The following is a 23865-nucleotide window of genomic DNA, read 5'->3' as shown; positions in this document are numbered from 1 at the left end:
CCAGCGTCACTTCTGCAGTTTTATGGAAGTCTGAAGCTCATTCAAATACGGACTCCACAACCTTGGAAGACCCTAGTCAGAGCCTCTATCCTTTCATGACTGGATTTGGACTCCTCTTGGAGTCTGACTGCACTGACTTTATTGTCATGAAAGGTGGTTACGGTACAGTGTAGTGTTCTCTCTTTTTCCTTAGTTTTGGATTTGCAGTCTCTATGAGAATGAAATGAAAGTATCTAAGTCTTTTCTATAACAATGTGGATCACCACTAGGCCATCACATAAGGCCTAGTTTTTCTTCTAACTGAAAAATGGAAAATTCCCAGGTTACCCACATCACTCTCAAACCAGCCTAGCTCCGTTCTCTTTGGAACCCCCATTCAGGTAGTTGAAGGCTGCTATCAAATCCCCCCCCCCTTCTCTTCTGCAGACTAAATAAGCCCAGTTCCCTCAGCCTCTCCTCATAAGTCATGTGCTCCAGCCCCCCCAATCATTTTCGTTGCCCTCTGCTGGACTCTCTCCAATTTGTCGTCCACCTTTCTGTAGTGGGGGGACCAAAACGGGACACAATACTCCAGTTGTGGCCTCACCAGTGCCGAATAGAGGGGAATAATCACTTCCCTTGATCTGCTGGCAATGCACCTACTAATGCAGCCCAATATGCTGTTGGCCTTCTTGGCAACAAGGGCACACTGTTGACTTATATCCAACTTCTTGTCCACTGTAATCCCCAGGTCCTTTTCTGCAGAACTGTTGCTTAGCCAGTCAGTCCCTAGCCTGTAGCGGTGCATGGGATTCTTCCACCTTAAGTGCAGGACTTTGCACTTGTCCTTGTTGAACCTCACCAGATTTCTTTTGGCCCCATCCTCCAATTTGTATACGTCATGCTTGAGGGTAGGGATAGGGTCCAGAGTATCTGCCTCTCCCCCCAGCTTAGTGTCACCCGTGAACTTGCTGAGGGTGCAATCCATCCCATCATCCAGATCATTAATGAAGATGTTGAACAAAACTGGCCCAAGGACTGATCCCTGGGGCACTCCACTTGATACCGGCTGTCAGCTAGACATCGAGCCGTTGATCATTACCTGTTGAGCCCAACGATCTAGCCAGCTTTCTATCCACCTTATAGTCCATTCATCCAATCTATACTACTTTAACTTGCTGTCAAGTATACTGTGCGAGACTGTATCAAAAGCTTTGCTAAAGTCAAGGTATACTTTGAAGCTTGTTTCTTTGAAAGCCACCTTTATTTCCAGCCTGTTCTTTCTGTTCTCATTGCTGTTTCACCTTTAAACTTACTCCCTTGCTTGTGAAGGAAATCCTTACAGAGGGAAATGATTTTGAAGTCAAGACTTCCTAGCTGCTTTGTCGTCTTTATTTCGTACTCTTTGCTAAGTTACATTGCTTTAATTTTAGAGAGTGTTTTATGTTATTAGACAACATATTTATCAAGCGCCCTATCCTTCGAATTAATATTCCATTATTATTTCCTCAATAGGAGGATAAATGTTCAGGCATGTTCCCACCAAATCTAAAGCCAGAATCAAGCCATAGAGGCAGTGATAAATTAAAGGGTTCTGCTCTGTCAGTAGTTTATATGGCAGTAGCCAGAATTTGGAGTGTGTAGGAACCACTTTTAGTTTCTAAAAGATGGGAATTACTCAAGCAATATTTCTTTGAACAGAATAGTTATAAAGATATGACATTAGACTTATTGCGCTTGAATGACAGTTATTTTGCACTTATACAATGCTTTTCCAGAGTGCCAGTAAACTAATGTACAAACCATGGGCTTGATCCTGAAGGTCACCTGCAACTTCGTTTGTTTCTGAAATCAGGTCTTGCATCTATGGATCATTTCAGCCACTACTGAAATTCAGCCACCTGTAGCTTCAAACACAACAACTGTTTAATACTATTGAGCAAACGCTGCACAGCACAGCACGACAGGAAGGGAGGAAAGAAAATTAATTCCTTCATTTAAAATGTTAGGAGGTTGAATGTAAATGTACAAGGTTAGAATATTGGCCAAAATTCCCGGGCAGCTCCTACACATACAAAAATGACAAGTGGTGAGGATTTTGCTTTTTTGTCTCCTCTAAACAGCAGCATCTTCATAAACACTTTGCCATTGACACCATATGAGAGTGTTACTTTAGTTCTGACTTGTAGGGAAGAGACAGTTTACTGAATTAGTAGCAGCATTTCGGATAGCAGCTACTGGTAGATGTGCCTATACAATGAAAGACTGCTACTGAAAGTACTCACTTTTATTTTGTCCATATTTTTGAAAAAAAAAAATCAAATTCAGTTTCATACTGTGCAGAGTCCTGTGCTTCGGAAGGAAGAATCCCATGCACCGCTATAGGCTGGGGACCAACTGGCTAAGCAGCAGTTCTGCAGAAAAGGACCTGGGCATTAGAGTAGATAAGAAGCAGGATATGAGTCAGCAGTGTGCCCTTGTTGCCAAGAAGACCAACGGCATATTGGACTGTATTAGTAGGAGCATTGCCAGCAGATCAAGGGAAGTGATTATTCCCCTCTACTCGACACTGGTGAGGCCACACCTGGAGTATTGCGTCCCGTTTTGGTCCCCCCACTACAGAAAGGAGGTGGACAAATTGGAGAGAGTCCAGCAGAGGGCAACGGAAATGATTGGGGGCGCTGGGGCACATGACTTACGAGGAGAGGCTGAGGGAACTGGGCTTATTTAGTCTGCAGAAGAGAAGAGTGGGGGGAGAGGGGATTTGATAGCAGCCTTCAACTACCTGAAGAGGGGTTCCAAAGAGGATTGAGCTAGGCTGTTCTCAGTGGTGGCAGATGACAGAAGAAACAGTATTGGTCTCAAGTTGCAGTGGGGGAGGTCTAGGTTGGATATTAGGAAACACTATTTCACTGGGAGGGTGGTGAAGCACTGGAATGGATTACCTAGGAAGGTGGTGGAGTCTCGATCCTTAGAGGTCTTTAAGGCCCAGCTTGACACAGCCCTGGCCGGGATGATTTAGTTGGTGTTGGTCCTGCTCTGAGCAGGGGATTGGACTAGATGACCTCCTGTGGTCTCTTCCAACCCTAATATTCTATGATTCTGTGTATAACTGGTAATGGTTAAATGAGATTTTTTTTAAATGTTAACTGTAACAATTTTGAATTGTTACATTTCTGTAATAAAGTTGTTCTATCACACACAGTTTTATTCTGATCCTTTGTAGGGATAATGTGAATGAGACTACTTAAACATGTTATAGCAACCTCTACAGCAGTGGTTCTCAAACTTTTTTTTTTCACAGACCACTTGAAAATTGCCGAGGGTCTCGGTGGACCACTTAATGATTTTTCCAAATGTTGTTTGTACTGTTAGCTAACTATTGTAAAGCGCTTTGGATAAAAGCACTATATATAAAAAAGTACCCCATGTGCCCTCTCTCCCCTGTCGTGGCAGCCTCGGAGCTGGGGTTGGGAAGGAGGGCCGTCTCTCCCTCTCTCCCCCACTGCGGCAGCCCCTGAGCTGGGGCTGGGAAGGAGGGCCGTCTCTCCTTGGCAGCTGCAGCCCTGGAGCTGGGGAAAGTCACCTCTTTCTCTGGCCTCCGCAGCTCTGCACATCCCAAATTCCCCCCCACTCCTTCTCACCCCACTACCCCCTCCCACCTACCACCTAACCTCCCCCCTCCCCCAAGGCCACCACCTCACCTTACATGTGCGTCTTTTCCAGGGTCCAGGCACCTAATTAGTGGAGCCATGTCTGCGTGGCTCCACTAATTAATTGGGTGGCCCTTCATTCTCTCGTATGCGGCTGCCCAGGCGCGCACCTTAGAGCGAACTATCCGCGGACCACCTGAATGGAGCTCACGGACCACTGGTGATCCTCAGAGAACCTCTGGCCGAGAGCATTTTGAAACTATCCCTTGTGATTTATTATGATGATGCCAGAGCACATCAGTATAAGCTCACAAGTGTGTGTGGTTATACAGTTGGAAACCACACACTGGAATTCCCCTTTCTGTATGTCTGTTTTGGACTAGATTCTGCCAGCCTTACTCAGGTATCCTACAACTTGAGTTTACTCTTTGATACAAAGTTACTATTCAGCATGAGTTAGGCTGGCAAAATCTTGCTCTTTATCAGATATGGGCCTGAGCCAGTTCCCCCAAATTTGACTTTTTGATCTGTCCACTGAATGTTAGCAAAACTTCGTCTATTTAATGCAATTTCAGTCATTTGTGTCTTTTTGAATCATAATATTTAAATTTGGCTTATTACTTACGAGCTGCTATATACGGGAAAATCTCAGATTTGACCATTGACATTTCTGTCAAATATCACCAGAAAGTTATCAGTGGATTTACTGTTCACATGGCCTTTTGAGCTAGAATCTTGTAACCAGTGTTTTTTTGGGGTTATAGTTTTGAAATATGGCACATTCTTTAGGCATGGACTCTTGACCTCAAGGAGAAAAGAAAAACCCATAGATGTTAAATATGACACTTCTTTCCTAGGGTACCAAAAGGTCATCATTATAGGGAATTGCAAACATTATTTTAGCTTTCAGTGTGAGGCGGACATGTTGGGCATAAGGCCACCAACTTGGAGAAATTAAAATAAACAGTGGTAACTGGTTTTGCAACATTTCAATGATTTTCACCAAGAAAATTATCAAAGGCAAGAGGGGTCAATGCAGCTAGATGTTTCCACCCTAATGGGGGCTGTTGTCAGCTAGTGTTAAGTAAACACTGTCACATAAAGGCAGATCCCTTTTATGTTTGTGGAAGCCCTGTATTTTTAGGCTATGAAAGTCATTTGGCTCTCCTAAACAAGTGCAAATGAAGTACATCTCTTCCATTTTCCACAATGCTGTAATGTGTAAAGTATATACAATTTTAGGGAAATGGTTTCCCTTCACAGCAACGGGCTACTGCTCTCTCTTCAGATGGTGGTTGCTGATAACAGCAGTGAGAAAAACATTCAAAGTGTGGAAATAACAGCTTCTCACACTTGAAATGTCACAAACCCGTTATGGTAACACATAGAGGGAAATGCTAGGTTTTATTGAATAATTTGTATCCTGCTCACACTCCTCAGGGGTTTGGGTGTAATACATATATCCAGTACAGAATGATAGATACAGATGCAACGTTCCAGGAACCAATGACCTAACATACAAGAAAACAAGTGAGACCAGACTATACAGTTTTCTCAGTGTTTTATCATAATGAATCTTCAGATCATCTTACAGTATCTTCATTTATGATTCACACAATATGGTATGTCATAATGGGGGGAAAAAATTGAGATGCCTGTCTCATTTGTACTTTCAGAGCTGGTGATAGGCAGAATTCCTTGGAGGTTGAACTGAAGATAGTGCAAGCCTTACTCAAGGATCTAGAGGGCTTCCTCAAATGGATGCAAGAGGCAGAAACTACAGTTAATGTCCTTGCAGATGCATCCCAGCGGGAGAATGCTCTGGAGGACAGTGCCTGTATTGGGGAACTGAAAAAACAGATGCAGGTAAGAGCATGAGAGAATATTGTTTGTTTTGTTTTCTGCTTCTCCACTATTGTAAACCTGACCAGGAAAAGGCGCCTAATAAACTGGAAATCCTGCATCTTATTCACGAAAACAATATTTTAAAATGGCAATGGGCATGGAGGGAGTTGTTGATTTAATGAAATATAAGAATCCTTTCTCGGGATTAAAGCAAGAGTGTCCAGCCTGTGTCCTGGGCAATTGTATCCCTCAGGTTCTAAATTGTGACCCTTGTGGGTAGCTGTGTTAAGAAGAAAATGTACATTATGAATTGAAAATGTGCTCCCTGAGCTACACCCAGTTATTATTTAACTTAAGTGCTTACTCTGCCCTGCCGCTAGGGATAGGGTGACCAGACAGCAAATGTGAAAAATCGGGACGGGGTGGGGGGTAATAAGAGCCTATATAAGAAAAAGACCCCAAAATCGGGACTGTCCCTATGAAATCGGGACATCTGGTCACCCTAGCTATGGAGCGGGTGATGAAGTATTCTGGGATTTGAATTTTTCTGTGGAGAATTCATATGATTTGGTTTGAGTGCCTGCCCAATCCACTAAAACTCTGCCAGAAATACAGACATTATTCTGCACGATCTAGTTATCTAAGCTGAAAATAGTGCGGGTAAATATGTTGACTTTTAGGAGCAGCAACAAGCTGAGTGAAATCGTTGTTGATGTAATAAGTATGCCTCCTCAGCTGCCTCCCACACTCCCCCTCCTCCTAGGCACTTTCCCTGCAGCCACAGCAGCAGAGCTGCTGTTAGCCGGGAGTGCTTTGAGCAGTTGCTATCCCTTTATTGTTGCTCAGCAGTTCCCCTGCTGGTAACCAGCTGCATTACATGGGAGTGAGAAGAGAAAGTGGCTCTGCTTGCCCCATTGCCTACTTCCTTGCCAGACTGTGAAAGCTAGGTATTCCCCTCCCTGGGCCTAGGGAAATACCTAGCAAAGAAAGTCTCCTCCTCCCTCACACAGCCACTCAGGAAAGGCCAAAAAGAGGATGGGGGAGGAGAGGAGACTCCCCCTAGGGTTAGCACACTCCAGCTACTGCCCCTCTCCATACCCAACATGCCTCTTTACTGGGATATGTGGGACGGGTGACACAGGCTCTGCCTCATGGGTACAATTGGAGGAGAGCAGGGCAGAGAATATGTACCAAAGGGTTGATTGGAGACACTTGACCTCTCTGTAATGCTATGTTTGGGCCTCAGGCTGCAAAGATTGGAGTCCACTAGATTAAAATAATTTTCCATGTTTTGGATTTGTGCTGGAAGATAAATGGTTAAAATGATTTCTGAAGAAATATGGATTCTTTGGTTGCCCTGTTGACATCATGTGAATTCCCTTCCCAGCTAGCCCTCTTTCTTCCTAATTTTTTTAATATGTTGTAACTGAAGGAGAAAGTTTACTTCATCATCTAATATAATGTATTTTCTTTCTATGGGGAAAGAAAGCACAATAGGTAGGTCAGCCACACAATCCAGCCCCAAGTTTGTAGTAATAGCTTTTCATGGTCTTAAGTTGATGATGCTCAAGTAGTTTTTAATGAGCAAGAGCTTGTTAGAATCAATTGTGCAGTTGATCTAAGCATATCTACATTGAATTTAAATGAAACTAACTAATCTAAAATCTGTGATAATTACAAAAGTCTAGGGAAAGAGCAGTTTATTGTATGGCAGACATAATATGGCCAATGCTTTAATGTGGCCAGTCAGAATACTCCTCTCTAGATATGTGGCTGTCCACGTAACTATTGTACCATGATAGTATAGTAGTTTGTAATTATCTTCCACGAATTACCATTTTCTCTTTTTTTTTTTTTTAAAGCCTCCCATGGGTAAATAATCACAAGAGCAGGAGATAAATTCAGCATAGATTGGAAATACTGTAACAACACTTTATGTACCAACAGGAGATGTAAGGGATCTGAAATGGGACAACAGAATTCATGATCTGAGGCAGTGTGGTGTGTGGAAGGCTTGAGTCTCCATTGGCTTGTAGTCATTTACACCTGTGCAAATAAATCAGAATGTTAGTGTGTTATACCCCCTCTGCACAGGTGAAAAGGAGTATACAAGGGGTAAGACAGTGGAGAAGGAAACCCTTATTTTGGCCTCCGTGTCATGAGGCGTGATCAGCTCTCCGTAGTTGTACAAAGTTTCCATTTTTAAAATAAGAGATCTTCTTTTGTGGGGGAGCGCTGATATGACTTTTTTGCATGCTAGTGGAGAGGCTGTACACTAGCTCTTCCTGCTACCTGTGGCTACAAACCATCCGCAAGGAGCAGAGTTCTTTGTGGCCACAAAACAAGAAGCTAGAGGTGACTGCTTGGGGCTAAGAAAGCTAAAGCACAGCCACCTGACCACCTCCTTTAGTTCAGCACACTTTACTGTTGTTTTCTGTCTTTCCCATGGCTGTGCTCTGTTCTGCACTGCACAGCAGAGGAAGCCTGGTCTCCTAACCTGCCCATGAGTCAACACACAATTTTAAGTTCCCTTTCAAATATGAAAGGTTTAGCTATAGCACATATCAAAGGCTTTCATAACTCAGACTTTTGAAATAAATTCCCTCCCCCCCCAACTTTCAAGGTCACTTTAACTTTCTGATGAGCATTAGTCTTCTAAAAGTATAGATGTTCATATTATTGTATTGATGTAATAATTCCAAGTGTATTCCTGTGTTTTCAGACATTTGTTTTTTGTCTTGTGTTGATTTCAGCACTATGCAGTTAGTCTTTCTTGTTAGACCTACAGGAAAGAGAAATAAAATTACTCCAGATTCAGACCCACAAAATCTGTTCACGTTAAAAAAATTTTTTCCCATGGTGCTGTGGTATATACAGTAACATGAAACTGTGTTTATCTCACCATTTCATGTGTTTAAATGTACAAAAAATTGTATTTCCTAAATCAAATTGATTACAAAACATGTGCTGTGCTCATACTGTCCTTGCTCTTATGAGAAAATATAGGAGAACTACACACTGATTGAATAGCACTTTACAAGGGGTTCAGATTGTGACTCATCTAATTTGAAACAAGACACAAGTAAGGGTTTAACAAATAATAGAAGAGAGGACTATAGTGACATGACTCGATTCTGACAGGTTAGCTGTTGCATAATTTGATGGTTCCAAATCATTAGTAATTTTTTTTTGAATAGGTAAAATGAATTCAACTAGTCATCAACCTTGTTATTATTGGTGGTCTAATTCCTTGTGTGTATTGGATGAAATGGGTGACAAAGAAAATGGCACAGTTGAAAGAGGAGAGGGCAGATTTGCGGTGGAGGAAATCTGTTTGGCCATGGGAACGCCAGAAGTGTTCAGTGGCATGGGAAGGAAAGTGGCGGCATCATATAGTTAATGTAAGACAGGGTAGGGGGTTGAAGGAACAGACTTTGTGGTGGATGAGAGGGGCAAAAGAGTCAAAATGGAGTGAGTAGAATGCGCTACTATAATCCTGCCTTGGGGAAGGACTGAATGGAGGCAGAGAAGGTGAGAGAAGGGGACAGAGAGTGGTGTGCAAATCAAGGGTACTTGATGGCTGGGAGATTACAAAAAGACTGGATGGAAGGGTAGGTGGGCTATGCCCTGGAAATGAAGTGGTGATTGGTGAGAAGGAAATTTCCATTGTCAGTGTTTAGTGAAGATGTGTTTGAGGAGTGACCATTTTGGTGAGTAGAAGAGTTGATTCAGTAGTGAATGTCAAATGAGGTGGGAAGCAAAAAGGCCAGCTGGGAAATCTATTTGTAAATTGTTCAAGGAGGAAGAACCTACGGTCGGGGGACAACCCAATCCAATGCATAGGCTGTGGTAGAGGAAGCTGGTGTTGGGCAGAAGAATCTGCTTAAATGAAGAAGGCTGGCTCTGGTCAGACTCCATGCAGAAGGGATTATCCCATCCCGAACACGGGTGCAGAAGAGCAGGCCAGCATTAGCACAGGTATAAGGAGGGGGAAGTGTGCATAGGAGACCTGGAAGAGGGGGAGGTGAGCTAGGGATAGAGCCTGGGAATGGGAATATGAAGAGCAGACAAGAAGAGGAGAGAAAATAATTACAGAGATGGAGAAAATGTATACTATTAAATTTGGAGATAAAAGAATGAAATGGGGAGAGAGTGAGAGTGTGAGCAGAGAATAAAGAAATGGAAAAACACCAAAGCAAGTAAAGCCAGTTTAAGGACGGTAAGTGTTTAGTTTTCCCATATTCCTATGTGCTGTCGTATTTCTCAGAAAGGGGAGTATTCAGAAGGGGGGAGAACTGAGGGAACCAAGGCAGAGGATATAGAATCATCTTCAAGCTGATCACATCTGTTTGAAAGGGAGTACGCCAGCACTTGAAATATTTAAAATTGAGCAATGTATAAAGCGTATGCTTCAAAGCTATGCAATACCTGAGTTTCTGTGAATTCATCAGAGCGTTAATGTTACTTTTAATTGGTGCCTCTGACTGATGCACTAGAAAGATGTATGGAGATGTTCACATAGATAATATGCAGATTAATAGCAGATGTATTAATTCTTTCAGATTTTTCAAACTAAACCTGAAATCAGACATTGGCTATCCATTCAGGCTAGACATTGAAAAAAAGTATGCATCTTCTAGGTGAACAGGTAAATTGTATTCTAGCTCTGTAGAATATATCTAACTCGGCAGTCTTAAAAAACAAAACAAAAAAACTTGAGCAGTTGTAGTCTCTTGTACCAGTTGCAGTCTCCATTCTCATCTTCATCCTGTGCTGTGTACCAGGTCTCATATCCTAATTCAGTGGCTCAAACCTCTTGTATGCTGTGACCCCACATTACAAAGAAAAGTTTTAATCCTTTAATTTGGGATATAAATGTATAACCCATATCAAAAAAGACGGTAAGAGGACCAAAAGAATGCTACCTCGGCTAAACAGCAGATTAATGGATGCCATTAGAGCCAAAAAGGCATCCATTAAAAATTTGAAAGAAAAATCCTCATGCAGGAAATAGGAAAGAGCACAAACTCTGGCGAGTAAAATGTAAAAATATGATGAGGCAGGCCAAGAAAAAAATTGAGAAGCAACTTGCTAAAGATGCAAAAACTAACAGAAAAAAAACTTATTTAAGTACATCAGAAGCACAAAGCTTGCCAAACAGACAGTGGGGCCAATAATGACAAAGGAGCACTTGCAGGAAAGCTAAATTAATACTTTGCATTGGTCTTCACTACAGAGCAGATCCCTACATCAGAGAGATTCTCGTTGGGCAACCAAATTGATGTGTCAGTAGAAGAGGTTTTAGAACAAATTGACAAATTCAACACTAATAAGTCACCATGAGTGGATAGTATTTACCCCCAGAGTTCTGAAGGAACTCAGGTTACATACCACAGTCAGTAGTTCTGCAATTCAACACTGAAATCAGCCTCTGTACCAGATGACTGGAGGGTAGATAATGTAATGCTGATTTTTATAAAGGGCTTCAGAGGAGATCCTGTAAATTACTGTCCAGTGAGCCTAACTTCAGTACTGGGCAAATTGGTAGAAACTATAGTCAAGAACAGAATTATCTGACACCTAGCAGATAACCATGATTGGTGGGGGAAGAGTCAACACTGCTTTTATAAAGGGAAGTCATGCCTCACTAATCTGTTAGAATTCTTTGAGGGAGTCCACAAGCATGTGAATAAGGGTGATCCAGTCGATATAGTTATATTTGGATTTTCAGAAAGCCTTTGACTTGCTCTCGTCATCAAAGGCTATTAAAGAAACTAAGTAGCGAGAGGATGAAGAGGGTGGGTCCTCCCATGGATCAATAACTGGTTGAAAGATGGGAAACAAAGGATCGGAATAAATGGTTATTTTCACAATGGAGAGAAGTGAACTGCGGGGACCCCTATGGATCTGTACCGAAATCAGTGCTGTTCAACATAAATTCATTCATGATCTAGAAAAAGGTGAACTCTGAAGTGGAAAAGTTTGCAGATGATATAAAATTGTTCAAGATAGTTAAGTCCAAAGCAGACTGTGAGGAGTTAGAGGGATCTCACAAAACTGGGTGACTGAGTAACAGAATGGCAGATGAAATTCAACATTATTAAGTGGAAAGTAATGCACATTGGAAAAAATAATCCCAATTATAATTATACAGTGATGGGTTCTAAATTAGCTGTTACCATCCAAGAAAGAAATCTTGAAATTGCCATGAATAGTTCTCTGAAAACATCCACTCAATGCACAGCAGCAGTCAAAAAGGCTAACTATGTGAGGAACTATTAGGAGAGGGATAGAAAATATCATAATGTCCCTATATCAGACCTATGGGGCACCCGCAGCTTGAATGTTACGTGTAGTTCTGATTGCCCTATCTCAAAAAAGATATGGTGGAACTTGTAAAGATTCAGAGAAGGGCAACAAATATAATCAAGGATATGAAACATCTTTTATACAACACGAGAGTAAAAAGATTAGGGCTGTTCATCTTAGAAAAGAGACAACTAATGAGGGATATGAAAGAGGTCTGTAAAATCATGAATGGTGTAAAAAAAAATGAAATAGAGAAGTGTTACCCTTTCACACAATACAAGAACCAGGGGTCACCCAATGAAATTAATAGTCAGCAGGTGGAATATAAACAAGAGGAAGTACTTTTTCACATAATGCAAAACTAACCTGTGGAACTCATTGCTAGGGGATGTTGAGATGTCCAAAAGCATAACGGGGTTAAAAAAAGAACTAGGTAAGTTCATGGAGGATAGGTCCATCAATGTCTGTTAGCCAGGCTGGGCAGGGATGCAACCCCCTGCTCAGGTGAACCTAAACTTCTGACTGCCATAAACTGGGAGTAAAAGACAGAGGTGGGTCACTCCATAGTTGTCCTTTTCTCTATACTCCCCCTGAATCTCTGGCATGGGTCACTGCTGGAGTCAGGACAGTGGGCAAGGTGGACCATAGTCTGATTCAGTATGGAAGCTCTTATGTTCTTAATTCCCATAGGAGAGCAGAGGGATGTCCAGAAACTATCCATAAAGAAAGAAAAGGTGGTCAAGAGCCCCTGAACATGTTGGTAACTCCCCTTGGGGACTTGACCCCCCAGGTTGAGACCCAACATTCTAATTAATATGTTAATATTTTTTCTGTTCTGTTTTGATATGTATTGTAGTTGTATAAGTGCATTTCCTTTTCTTTCAGAGATGTGGTTATCATCAGCTATGTGTTTTTTCCCTCTCTTAATTTGGAGAATTTTTAGGATGCCATGATAGTGGAAGCCATGTACATGAATGTAAAAATAATTCAAAAGGGTTTTGCTCATTGGGTGTTCTTTCCTCCCTGTGCACTGTTTTTCGATGTGTTTGTAGAACACTGTATTTTTTTTTTTTACCAGTTTGCATTGATTGCCTCACCTGCTATAATCAAAGTTGGATCTCTCTCTGTTTTGAGGCAGTGATGTCGTCCAGTGTTGTCCAAAACTCTAGCTGTTTTGCTTCCTGCTTTGTTGATGTTTTTGGATGTTTGTTCTGGCAGCACCTCTAATAAAAATGAAAATGTCTTTATTGACTCACCTCTCTAAGGAATAAGACATGGCTGGATGTGGTGGTGCTGTAATATGGCTACGTATCTTGGTTGGATTACACCTGGAGTATGTTATAGGTATTAAAAAAATTCCCACATTGTAGTGTCTTATTTCTGCTGTTAGATAGCTTGCTTAAATAATACTGCTTTATGGTGAATATACATCAAAGTGTTGCCTCTGAGGATTCAAGGAAGTGGAGACCCTGTATAGGGATCGTGATCGTGACTTGAAATGTTCAGTTTGCCAAAATCATATTCTCACTCTTGTTGTTTCCATTTCTTAATGAGTCATTCAGGAAAGGGTTCTAATTGGAAATGGCATCTTAAAAATATTCATGCTTGCTGGCGTGGAAATTATTCGTTTGGGAGCCCTTTGGATGAATTAGCTTTAGAAGAGTTTTCACAGGAAAGAGATTTGTCCCCAGCAGTTTTTCCTTTTGTATTAATAATCTAGCTTTGAGATGTGCCTGTATGTGATTTATTAGCCCTTAACATATGGCTGATATAATTAGGGCAGGTATCCCTCTGCTCTTCTCTCAAGATTGATAACACGGTCTGTTATTCACTCACTCCACAGCTCTGCCAGAGCTGCATTTAGTCTGAGAGGGAGAACACCCTTCTCCAGAGTGAGGGAGTGAATGCCGTTCTCTCTCTTTTTCTCAATATAAAACAGCTATAAGGGAAGAACTATTGGGATATGTTGGAGCTGTCTTCCTAAGGGAATTCTGTTTTGTTTCTGCAGCTTTAATGTTTCAGTTAATAATCTTCTCTGCTATTCAGTGCATTCCAGTATGGTAGCAGACATTCGGCTGCTCAACAACTTCATTCTTTCTCTGTGCATGCTGAGCTGAGCAAATACTGGCTAGGAGGATCTGTGAAGGGTTTTATTTTCTTGGTTTTTATTTTTAATTGAGAGAAACTTATGCAGTATCAACCTCCTTTGCCTTTGAGACATATAAAGCTTTGTAGCTCTCAGACGCAATCCTGGAAGCGAGCATGCTCAGAGAGCTGGCAAATCGTTGTCCAGTGACCAGGAGGAAATCATAGTTGCTCTTCATTTATAATGCAAATTCTGAGGTGTCTTCAGAAGTGTGGCAAACTTAAAATGATGGCTGTGGTGAGAACATCTCTGCAGAAAGTTGTGGTCTTGTTGCATCGCTTGCAGAGGATGGCAGTTTCTTCCCCACGTTACCAAAAGCTTTGTAAGGTGAGTAAAAAATCGGAAAAAACAGACCTTTGGGAGTCTGTAGACTTTACTTTTATCTCAAAAAGCCAACAAATAGGATGGGTGACAAGAAGGCATCCTACTCTAGAAAGTAAATTTTGAAAGCCTGTTATATTCTGTTGTACGTACATACATATGAGTTATTCAAGAATGTGAAATATGTTGCTTTAAATGCACTTGCCGAGGTAGTGGCTTCTTTTTGATAAAATGTTTTTGGCTAACATTTAAGGATTTCTGTGAAGAAACTGTTAACATTCAATTATCTTCCCTAGAAGTCTATTTTTTTTGGGACGATGGTTAGGTTCTGGCAAATGTCTTATAGTTCTTTAACTCCTATTTAGTCATTATCCAGGATACTTAAGCTTTCTTAAATTCCTATTTTTTTTGTTTGTTTTTGAGTTGAAACAAACTTTAAGCAAGCATATGTTTTCAGCAGGTTAGTAAACAGTGTTAACATTTCTATTTTCCTATTCTATTTTTTTTAGTGTTCTACAAAATTAAAAAAAAAGTTAGATGAAAATCATGTTGATAGATTTGACAACTTTTTGTTTGAATAGAACTGTTATCTCATTCCTTGAGACTGAATGTTCAGATTCCAGCAGGAGTGTAGTATTGTTCCATACATTGCACAGGTACAGCTGGACAACTTTGTTGCTGTGAAAGTATCCCAAGCAGCCCACTTGAAGTCAGCTTTTTTTAAAAGGATGGTCACTTCATGGATGTGAGACTTTTGAATGCAAGTTTGTGCTGTATTTCGGAAGCCATTGCTTAGACAGTTAACATAGCCTAACATAAAGCAACATGTTATCATGGATTATTGGAGCCTAACAGGTGGATTCTCTTTCATGACTTTTGACAGTACAATTATTGGGAGAGGTGCATGCCCATGAGAAAAAGGGTATTTTGACATTACCATGAAATCCATTGGCTGTTTTTGAAGCAATTGTTGGTTATTGGTGCTTATGATGTTTTTAAACCTTTTTGTTTCAAACTGAAAGTACACACAAATTGCATATGAGATATGTAAACCAATGCACGCCTGAAGGTAAACTGAAAAGTTCTCAGTGTTCATTTCTATTTAGATTGGAAAATGGCATGCTGCTAGCTAATCATGACGTTTTGCATCAATGTGAGATAGTTTCTGTTGGGGGAAATTTGGAGGTGAAATAAGCTACAAAGGCATTGCCCAAATGCTTTATATTCTTTGTCTTTTTCATTACTTCTAAACTTGATCATAAAGTGATAGTTGTTTAATAGAATGTAAGTTAGCACGGCTAGGGTTTTGGCATGTCAGGATGATTGTACTCCCTTTGTATATACATTTGAAATTGTCCCGTTTACCTAATGCAGTTAAATGGTGTTTCAATTCACAGAAATGAATAATTGAGAATAGCTAGTTTGTTGTGTAAATGCAAGTTATTTAAGCATGTCTGCTTCAGTACTTTTTGTTTGTCATTTTAACAATGAATAATTTGCTTTGGTAAAGAACATTTGTCATGCAAATAAAGCAATTTTTTATTAATGGAGAAGAAAACATTCATTCTCACTTTCTTTTGCAAAATTTCTAGTAATTATGAATACAGAAAAGCATCTTTTTAGTCATTTTTATGTTTGTAGATAAATTACCTTGTAACAGAATGTTTGTCAACCTGGTAGTCAGTACTCAATGAATCCTATAGATGGGAGTTAATAGCAGCAGTAATTGTCTACTAAGTGGAAGTCTAGACACTAATCATGTATGTAGTTTTGACTTTAAATCTACCCAAGGGATACTAAAAATCTTAGAAAATATGTTTTAAGTAACAGTTTCTTTGACTGAATGGTAGGCTCTGGGACATTTGTGATTATATATTGTATGTTTTTCTTTAAAAGCTTTGCTTTAGTGCTCCTAAAGATACCCTGGTGATTAAACTGGAGTTTGAATTGTCCTGCCCTGCTAAATCAGCTACTGATAGAAAAGGAAATATTTACAAACCCAGCCACTTCCAGCAGGTGTCAGTGTAAGGCAGTGATATGTGAGACTGATGATGGAACGTTTCATTCCTTTTTTGCTTCTGAGAATTTAAATTACAAATTGAAAACAGCTTTTAAGGAAATCTTTATTTACACTCTTAAGTTGTTGTCTCCACCTCCTCAAACCTTTGAAAAAAATGCAGCATGTACTTCTCTTGTTTATTTGTGGAAATATAGAGTTAACAGTTAAATTCTGCATGAGAAGTTACATAATCATTATTAGGGTTTTGAATGAACAAATTGGTGCCTCACTATTTTTTTTCCTTGTTGCATAACCTAGCAAATACTAATTACATTCCATGTAAAAGAAGCCCCCTCTGAGGTTAGTGGGAAAGTAAGCAACGGCAAAGAAATTAGCATCAACAATATGAATGCTCAGACGAACAGGGTGCTTATCTAATTAAGAGCTAGGGTGACCAGATGTCCCGATTTTATAGGGACAGTCCCGATTTTTGGGTCTTTTTCTTATATAGGCTCCTATTACCCCCCACCCACGTCCTGACTTTTCACACTTGCTGTCTGGTCACCCTATTAAGAGCATCATAAACAAAAACAGGCATTATCCTCAAATTGTAATCAAAATTGCTTTTCTTCTAATTTAGTAGCGTGGTAAAGTAATAACTTAAAACTCAGTCTTCAAGCTGTAAATTTGTTAAAAGCAGAAACAAAACCCAGCCCCTCCTTGAACTACATTTAGAATGTTGCTGAAATGGAAGATCAGAGGAAATTCTAAGTTCAGGTTAATATTTCATATGTGAGGTATTCCTTTTTCCTCCTCGGACTTCTCCAGACGAACACAATGATGAATGCTTAACTTTTTCTGATAATCCTCCACTGAACCTGCTACATAACTGTTGTACGTTGAAATCACTTGAGGACATAATATTTGTAGCAGCACAACAGTTACGTTGTACCAGAACATACTAGAATGTCATCCTTCAATGGTTAACTTTGCCTTATTTGTCGGACACAATTTTTTAAAAATAGTTTATTGCATCATAATATTCAGAAATAAGAGATGGAATAACCTAAAATGCCAATTATCCAATGAAAAGAGCGCACTTTCTACTGTTACGTTCAAATGGGTTTCAGGTATTTTGGGAGTGGATTAGGTTATCACTGAAGACCAGAAAAATTGCTTCATGAGAAGATATAAAACTGATAGATCTTTCCCCTAAAGCTAAAACTGCAACATTACTTATGAAAGCACTATATGAAATTAGAAAGCTTTTATGAATGCTTGTAACAAAAATGATAAAATGTTTTATAGCTCAAGCAGGTAAATGTAGGGAACATTTTGAATATGAATTATGTTGTTGGAGAATTACAACACACTATTAGCACGTATGCAGACCAATGGAAAGAGACAATGGGAAAGAGCTGGTATTTGAGAGAGAGAATATTCTTCTGAAAAAATGTGTTCATTAAAAAAGAATTAAAACATTATAAAATATGTATAAATTCATATTTTAAAGATGCTGTTCGTCCTTTTCTGCTATTTATTTTCTCTACTGTTATTGAATATACTAAGACATAGTAATATGAAAAGTTTTGAACCATAGAAATGTAGGACTGAAAGGACCTTGATAGCATTTAATCCAGTCCCCTGCACTGAGGCAGGACTAGGTATTATCTAGACCAGGGGTCGGCAACCTTTCAGAAGTGGTGTGCCGAGTCTTCATTTATTCACTCTAATTTAAGGTTTCGCGTGCTAGTAATACATTTTAACGTTTTTAGAAGGTCTTTCTCTATAAGTCTATAATATATAACTAAACTATTGTTGTATGTAAAGTAAATAAGGTTTTTAAAACATTTAAGAAGCTTCATTTAAAATTAAATTAAAATGCAGAGCCCCCCAGACTGGTGGCCAGGACCCGGGCAATGTGAGTGCCACTGAAAATCAGCTTGCGTGCTGCCTTCGGCTTGCGTGCCATAGGTTGCCTACCCCTGATATAGACCATCCTTGATAGGTATTTGTCTAACCTGTTCTTGAAAATTTCTAACAATGGAGAGTCCACAACCTCCCTAAGTAATTTGCTTAACTACCTTTACAGTTAGGAAGTTTTTCCTGATGTCTAACCTAAATCTCCCTTACTGCAATATAAGCCCATTATTACTTGTCCTGTCCTCAGTGGTTAAAGAGGACAGCTTGTCACCCTTTTCTTTATAACAGCCTTTTACATAGTTGAAGAGTGTTATCATGTCATCCCTCTGTTTTCTTCTCCAGACTAAGCAAACCCACTTTTTTCAATCTTTCCTCCTCGGTCATGTATTCTAGACCTTTAATCAATTTTGTTTCTCTCCTCTAGACTTTCTCCAATTTGTCCACATCTTTTCTGAAGTGTGGTCCCAAAACTGGATACAATACTCCAGTTGAGGCCTTATCAGTGTTGAGTAGAGTGGAAGAATTACTTCTCGTGTTTTGCTTACAATACTCCTGCTAGTACATCCCAAATGATGTTCACTTTTTTTGTGACTGTGTTACATTGTTGGCTCATATTTAGTTTGTGATCCACTATAACCCACAGATCGTTTTCTGCAGTACTCCTTCCTAGGCAGTAATTTCCCATTTTGTATTTGTGCAACTGATTAATCCTTCCTAATTGTAGTAGTTCACATTTGTCCTTATTGAATTTAATCCTATTTAATTCAGACCATTTCTCCTGTTTGTCAAGATCATTTTGAATTTGCAACCCTCCAAGTTTGGTATCATCTGCAGACTTTATAAATGTACTCTCTGTGCCATTATCCAAAACATGTAAGAAGATATTGAATAAAATGGGTATAATGAACACTAAGGTAGCTCAAAGTCACCTTTCACGTGACGTTGGTGATGTCCTCAAATTTTGAAAGTAGCAATAACTAGAGGTCTTTGTGGTGGGATCTCTGGGGTAAAACCTGGAACTGGGGTACTGCTGTGCCCCCTTAACTCTCCAGCCTGAGCTGTCTCTCACAATGCTTTGCTACTGACAAGCACCAAACTCCTCCAGTTCCTGTTATCACTCAGTACAACAGCATGTGGGGTCCCACGCCCAGCTAGATTGCATGAATGCTCCCTGAGCCACTCATGAATCACACTGAAAAAGGCACCAGCCAAATGCTCCCAGCCTGGTACCCCAGAACTGTGCAGTCTTGCCCTGGTCAGAAGCCTGACCAGTGTAAGTTTATTACCCAGTCCACGTCCACCCCCCGATGTGGAGAGGATACACACTAGCCTTTATAAACTGAGCTGAGATTTCTCACGCATTTCAACCGAAATATAGTTTTAGCTAAAATATAAAACAAATTTATTAACCACAGAAAGTTAGATTTTAAGTGATTATAAGTGGTTGCACAAAAGCTCAGAGATAGTTACCAAAGAAAATAAAAGGTAAGCACACGGTCTAAATCTTAAACCTTATTAGAATAGGCACTATTTGGATCAAGCAGTTCTTCTTACCTCACTGGATGTTGCAGCCAGGTTACTGTTTTAATACACAGCCTGTCTCCTCTAGCAGTAGAGTCTCTTAAGCTTACAACATATTTCAGTAACAACCATACAGCAAAATCTCATAACTTCATACACACTAATGCAATGCATATTTTGACAGAAGAATCTGTTTCAGCAGATTGACCTTTCATATGAAATCTTACATGGCATGTTTTGTATGAAATATATCATAATTATATGATGGGTGAATATGGGGTCTCCAGGGTGTTGCTTTGAGGTACAGAGTGCTACAGTCTTCTTATGGAAGTTTGAAAAACATGACTGGGAATAAGGCCAAAAAAAAAAAAAATCAGTACAGGGATAGTTGTGGCAAAAGGCTAGAGTAAAATTGTGGCCCACTGAAGTCAATGCAGATTTTTCCAATGACTTCAGTGGAACCAGGATTTCATCCTTAATATTTAAATGGTCTGAACTTGGTAAAGTATTGACATCTGTTCAAGCTGATGAAGTAGTGGCAATCAATTGGGGGCAAAAAGGAGAAACAATAGCGGAGTAAAAGGACACTAGGAGAGAGAGTGAACAAGAATTTCCTGAAGCAACTCTTGGGGTGGTCAAAACCACAGGATACTGTAGCTGTGGCATTGTTTACGTACCTAATATTTGATGAGTGACAAGTACAGCCATACGTACATCATCAGGGACATTCCTGAACTATGTATAAGACAAATTTATGATCTCAATAGTAGAAACTCTAGAGCTAATTCTCATTTATACTACGTCTGCTTTATATTGCTCTGTCGGTGTGAAGAGACCTTAAAGTGAGAGTAAATGTAATTTATGCCCTCTTTAAGGTCCCTTCACAATCCCAGAGCTGCCTAGTCGCATTAACAACACAGTGAAAGTCCCAGAGTATGGCTGTTGCACTTGGGAATTTTACTGTGCTGTAGCAGTGTCCACACTGGACAAACAGCAAGCTGGTGTGCTGTAGGTTCACACCCTAGCTTGCTGCTCAGTAACTTGCCATGCAAACAATCCACGAGACTCAGATTCTCCATCTACGAAGATCTGCCACTAGAGAACTTGTTGACAAATATAAGAACAAAAGCAAACCTTGGAAACATGAGCTATTTGAATAAGGAATGAGCTTAAAGAATGCTCTAGCACAGGGGTCGGCAACCTTTCAGAAGTGGTGTGCCGAGTCTTCATTTATTCACTCTAATTTAAGGTTTCACGTGCCAGCAATACATTTTAACGTTTTTAGAAGGTCTCTTTCTATAAGTCTCTAATATATAACTAAGCTATTGTTGTATGTAAAGTAAATAAGGTTTTTAAAATGTTTAAGAAGCTTCGTTTAAAATTAAATTAAAATGCAGAGCCCCCCGGACCAGTGGCCAGGACCCGGGCAGTGTGAGGGCCACTGAAAATCAGCTCGTATGCCGCCTTTGGCACCCGTGCCATAGGTTGCCTACCCCTGCTCTAGCATAAGGATATTAGATTTCAGGAGAGTGAATTTTGAGGAATTGAGGAATCAAGTGAGTAATATCTGATGAGAGGCAATATTAAGATCCCCCTTTCTGGAAGAAGCCTGACAGAAGTATATGAAGGCAAAGAACAAGTAGTGGCCAGTATGCTTTTATAAAGTACCACTCAAAGATCTGAAGGTTATTTTTAAAAAATCTGCACTGTAAATTGAAGGCAACCCAAAGAGGAATGGTTTACATGGGGCAATTAAGAGCAGCAAAAGTAGGTTGGTGGAATACTAGTGAGAGAGACTAAAGGATTTATAAGAATTGAGAGGAAAGTATTGCTAGAGAGAAATTAATTAATAAATTAAGAGTGGGATTAAATGAATGATTATTGAAAATGAACACTGAAGTCCTATCTGGAGTCTGTCTCCAACAAGCAAAATAAAGAAATGTAGACAACTATGAAGTCTGAAAGATCCTATAAAAACCATTGTTTGCCAAAAAAAAAAAAAAAAACAGGCAGTGTAATACTTGGAAATATGAACATCTGCAACTCAACTGGCTCAGGTTTCAGAGGGGTAGCCGTGTTAATCTGTATCAGCAAAAACAACGAGGAGTCCTTGTGGCACCTTAGAGACAAACAGATTTATTTGGGCATAAGCTTTTGTGGGCTAGAACCCACTTCAGATGATGAAGTGGATTCTAGCCCATGAAAGCTTATGCCCAAATAAATTTGTTAGTCTCTAAGGTGCCACAAGGACTCCTCGTTGTTTCAACTGGCTCAGTTTACATGCAATGTAGAGTATTTAAGGAACTAATAACAATTTACATTTAAAAAGCCATGGAAAACTTAATGAGCTACTGGGAAAGACTTGGGGGAAAAAAAGCATATAGTACTGATCTTCAAAGAAAGAAAGTCATCTTGGAGACTACTGTCCTCTGTCTATCCCCTCTCCCTAATAAAATTATGGAAGGACTATTGAGAGAGAAAATAATTTAAAAATCTATTGAAAAACAGAGATGAGAAATAAGAGAGAAGAGTTTATAAATAGATACTGACAAAGAGTAATTGATTGCTTTTTGTTAGAATTATGAAATTTGTGGATGAAGGGAAAACAATGGAATCAATCTATTTGGATTTCAGCAAAACATTTGATATTGTATATCTCAGTCTGATTCTGAAAAAAATAACTGATATTGCTTTGGAATGAGCCCTGTCTTGGTTGGATTGAAAACTGGCTCCAGGGTATTATATTGCAATTCATCATAAACCTGTGTGTATTTAGTTAGGACATGGTGATTAGTGTGGTTCCATCAGTGTCTGCATTAGGTCTGGTTGGTCTTAATATTATTTTAAGTTGATGATCTAGAGGTGAGGTAAACAGCATATTAATTCTAAATTAGGAGGTGTTTTGAACATCATTGAGAACAGGCAAAAATATAAATCATAGGACTGGAAGGGACCTCGAGAGGTCCTCTAGTCCAGTCCCCTGCACTCATGGCAGGACTATATTATCTAGACCATTCCTGACAGGTGTTTGTCTAAGTTGCTCTTAAAAATCTCCAATTATGGAGATTCCACAATCTCTCTAGGCCATTTATTCCAGTTCTTAACCACCCTGACAGTTAGGAAACTTTTCCTAATGTCCAACCTAAACCTCCCTTGCTGCAATTTAAGCCCATTGCTTCTTGTCCTATCCTCAGAGGTTAAGGAAAACAATTTTTCTCCTTCCTCCTTGTAACAACCTTTTATGTACTTGAAAACTGTTATCGTGTCCCCTCTGTCTTCTCTTTTCCAGACTAAAGAAACCCAATTTTTTCAACCTTCCCTCATAGGTCATGTTTTCTAGACTTTTAATCATTTTTGTTGCTCTTCTCTGGACTTTCTCCAATTTGTCCACATCTTTCCTGAAATGAAATAGAAGTTTGAAAAATGAAGGTAGGGAAAAATAACCTGAAACACTAATACTCAATGGGAGGGGAAAATGTAGAAGCAGTAATGTCTGCTGTCACACGTTAAATCTTTGACATCAAATTAAACTTGATTTGGGGGGTGTGTGTGGTGGTGGAGGGGTGGTAGATAAAAGGCCAGGACAACTAGGGCTGCATTTACACAGGCATTATGTCCTGGGACTGGGAGATAACCATCCACATGTCAAATGTTATGTTGGGGTTTGAGCATCTGTAGCAAAAGAGAGAGTGATAAATTGGAGGAAGATCAGAGAAGAGCATAAAATGGTTGGGGACTAGAGGAATTTATTTATAAAGACAGATGAAAAGTGCTAAAGATGTAGAATTCGGCCAGTATTTGGGTGTTGGGATGTTATGTAGCCATTTCCAAATATTTGAAGAGTGTAACCACTAACCAAAGATGTACATTTAGTATAATAAGGGGGTAATAATTCAGAGTACTAGAATGAAATAAAATAAAAATTATGTAGACTAAATATACGGAAAAGTTTTTGACAGTAAGATCTAGTACCCTGTGACTTCCCAAGGGGTGTAGTTCGTTAGAGCCCTCAACATCTGACCCATTTTGAGACTAAACTAGACAAAATCCTTGTGGATCTATAATAGGGAACAATTGTGTGAAACCTGATGTTAAGACTGGATGACCTGAGACATTTTGTTCTTTTAGGGCTAGTCTACACTATTGCGCTACATCGGTGCCAGTGCACT

General features: G+C 39.8%; 1 protein-coding gene across 1 annotated transcript in view; it reads left to right on the top strand.

The window, feature by feature from the left end:
- UTRN (utrophin) overlaps positions 1 to 23865 on the top strand; it is a 513556-nt gene that overhangs the window by 189351 nt on the left and 300340 nt on the right. The window contains exon 52 of the mRNA XM_026649537.2: positions 5309 to 5498. Within this exon, the coding sequence (XP_026505322.1) occupies positions 5309 to 5498 (190 nt within the window). The remainder of the gene's footprint in view (positions 1 to 5308; positions 5499 to 23865) is intronic.

The sequence above is a fragment of the Terrapene carolina genome, unplaced genomic scaffold, assembly GCF_002925995.2.
Source record: "Terrapene carolina triunguis isolate 2854851 unplaced genomic scaffold, T_m_triunguis-2.0 Scaffold85, whole genome shotgun sequence".
Taxonomy (NCBI): domain Eukaryota; kingdom Metazoa; phylum Chordata; order Testudines; family Emydidae; genus Terrapene; species Terrapene triunguis.
Note: the sequence above shows the minus strand (reverse complement) of the source record. Positions and strands in the feature narration are given on the sequence as shown.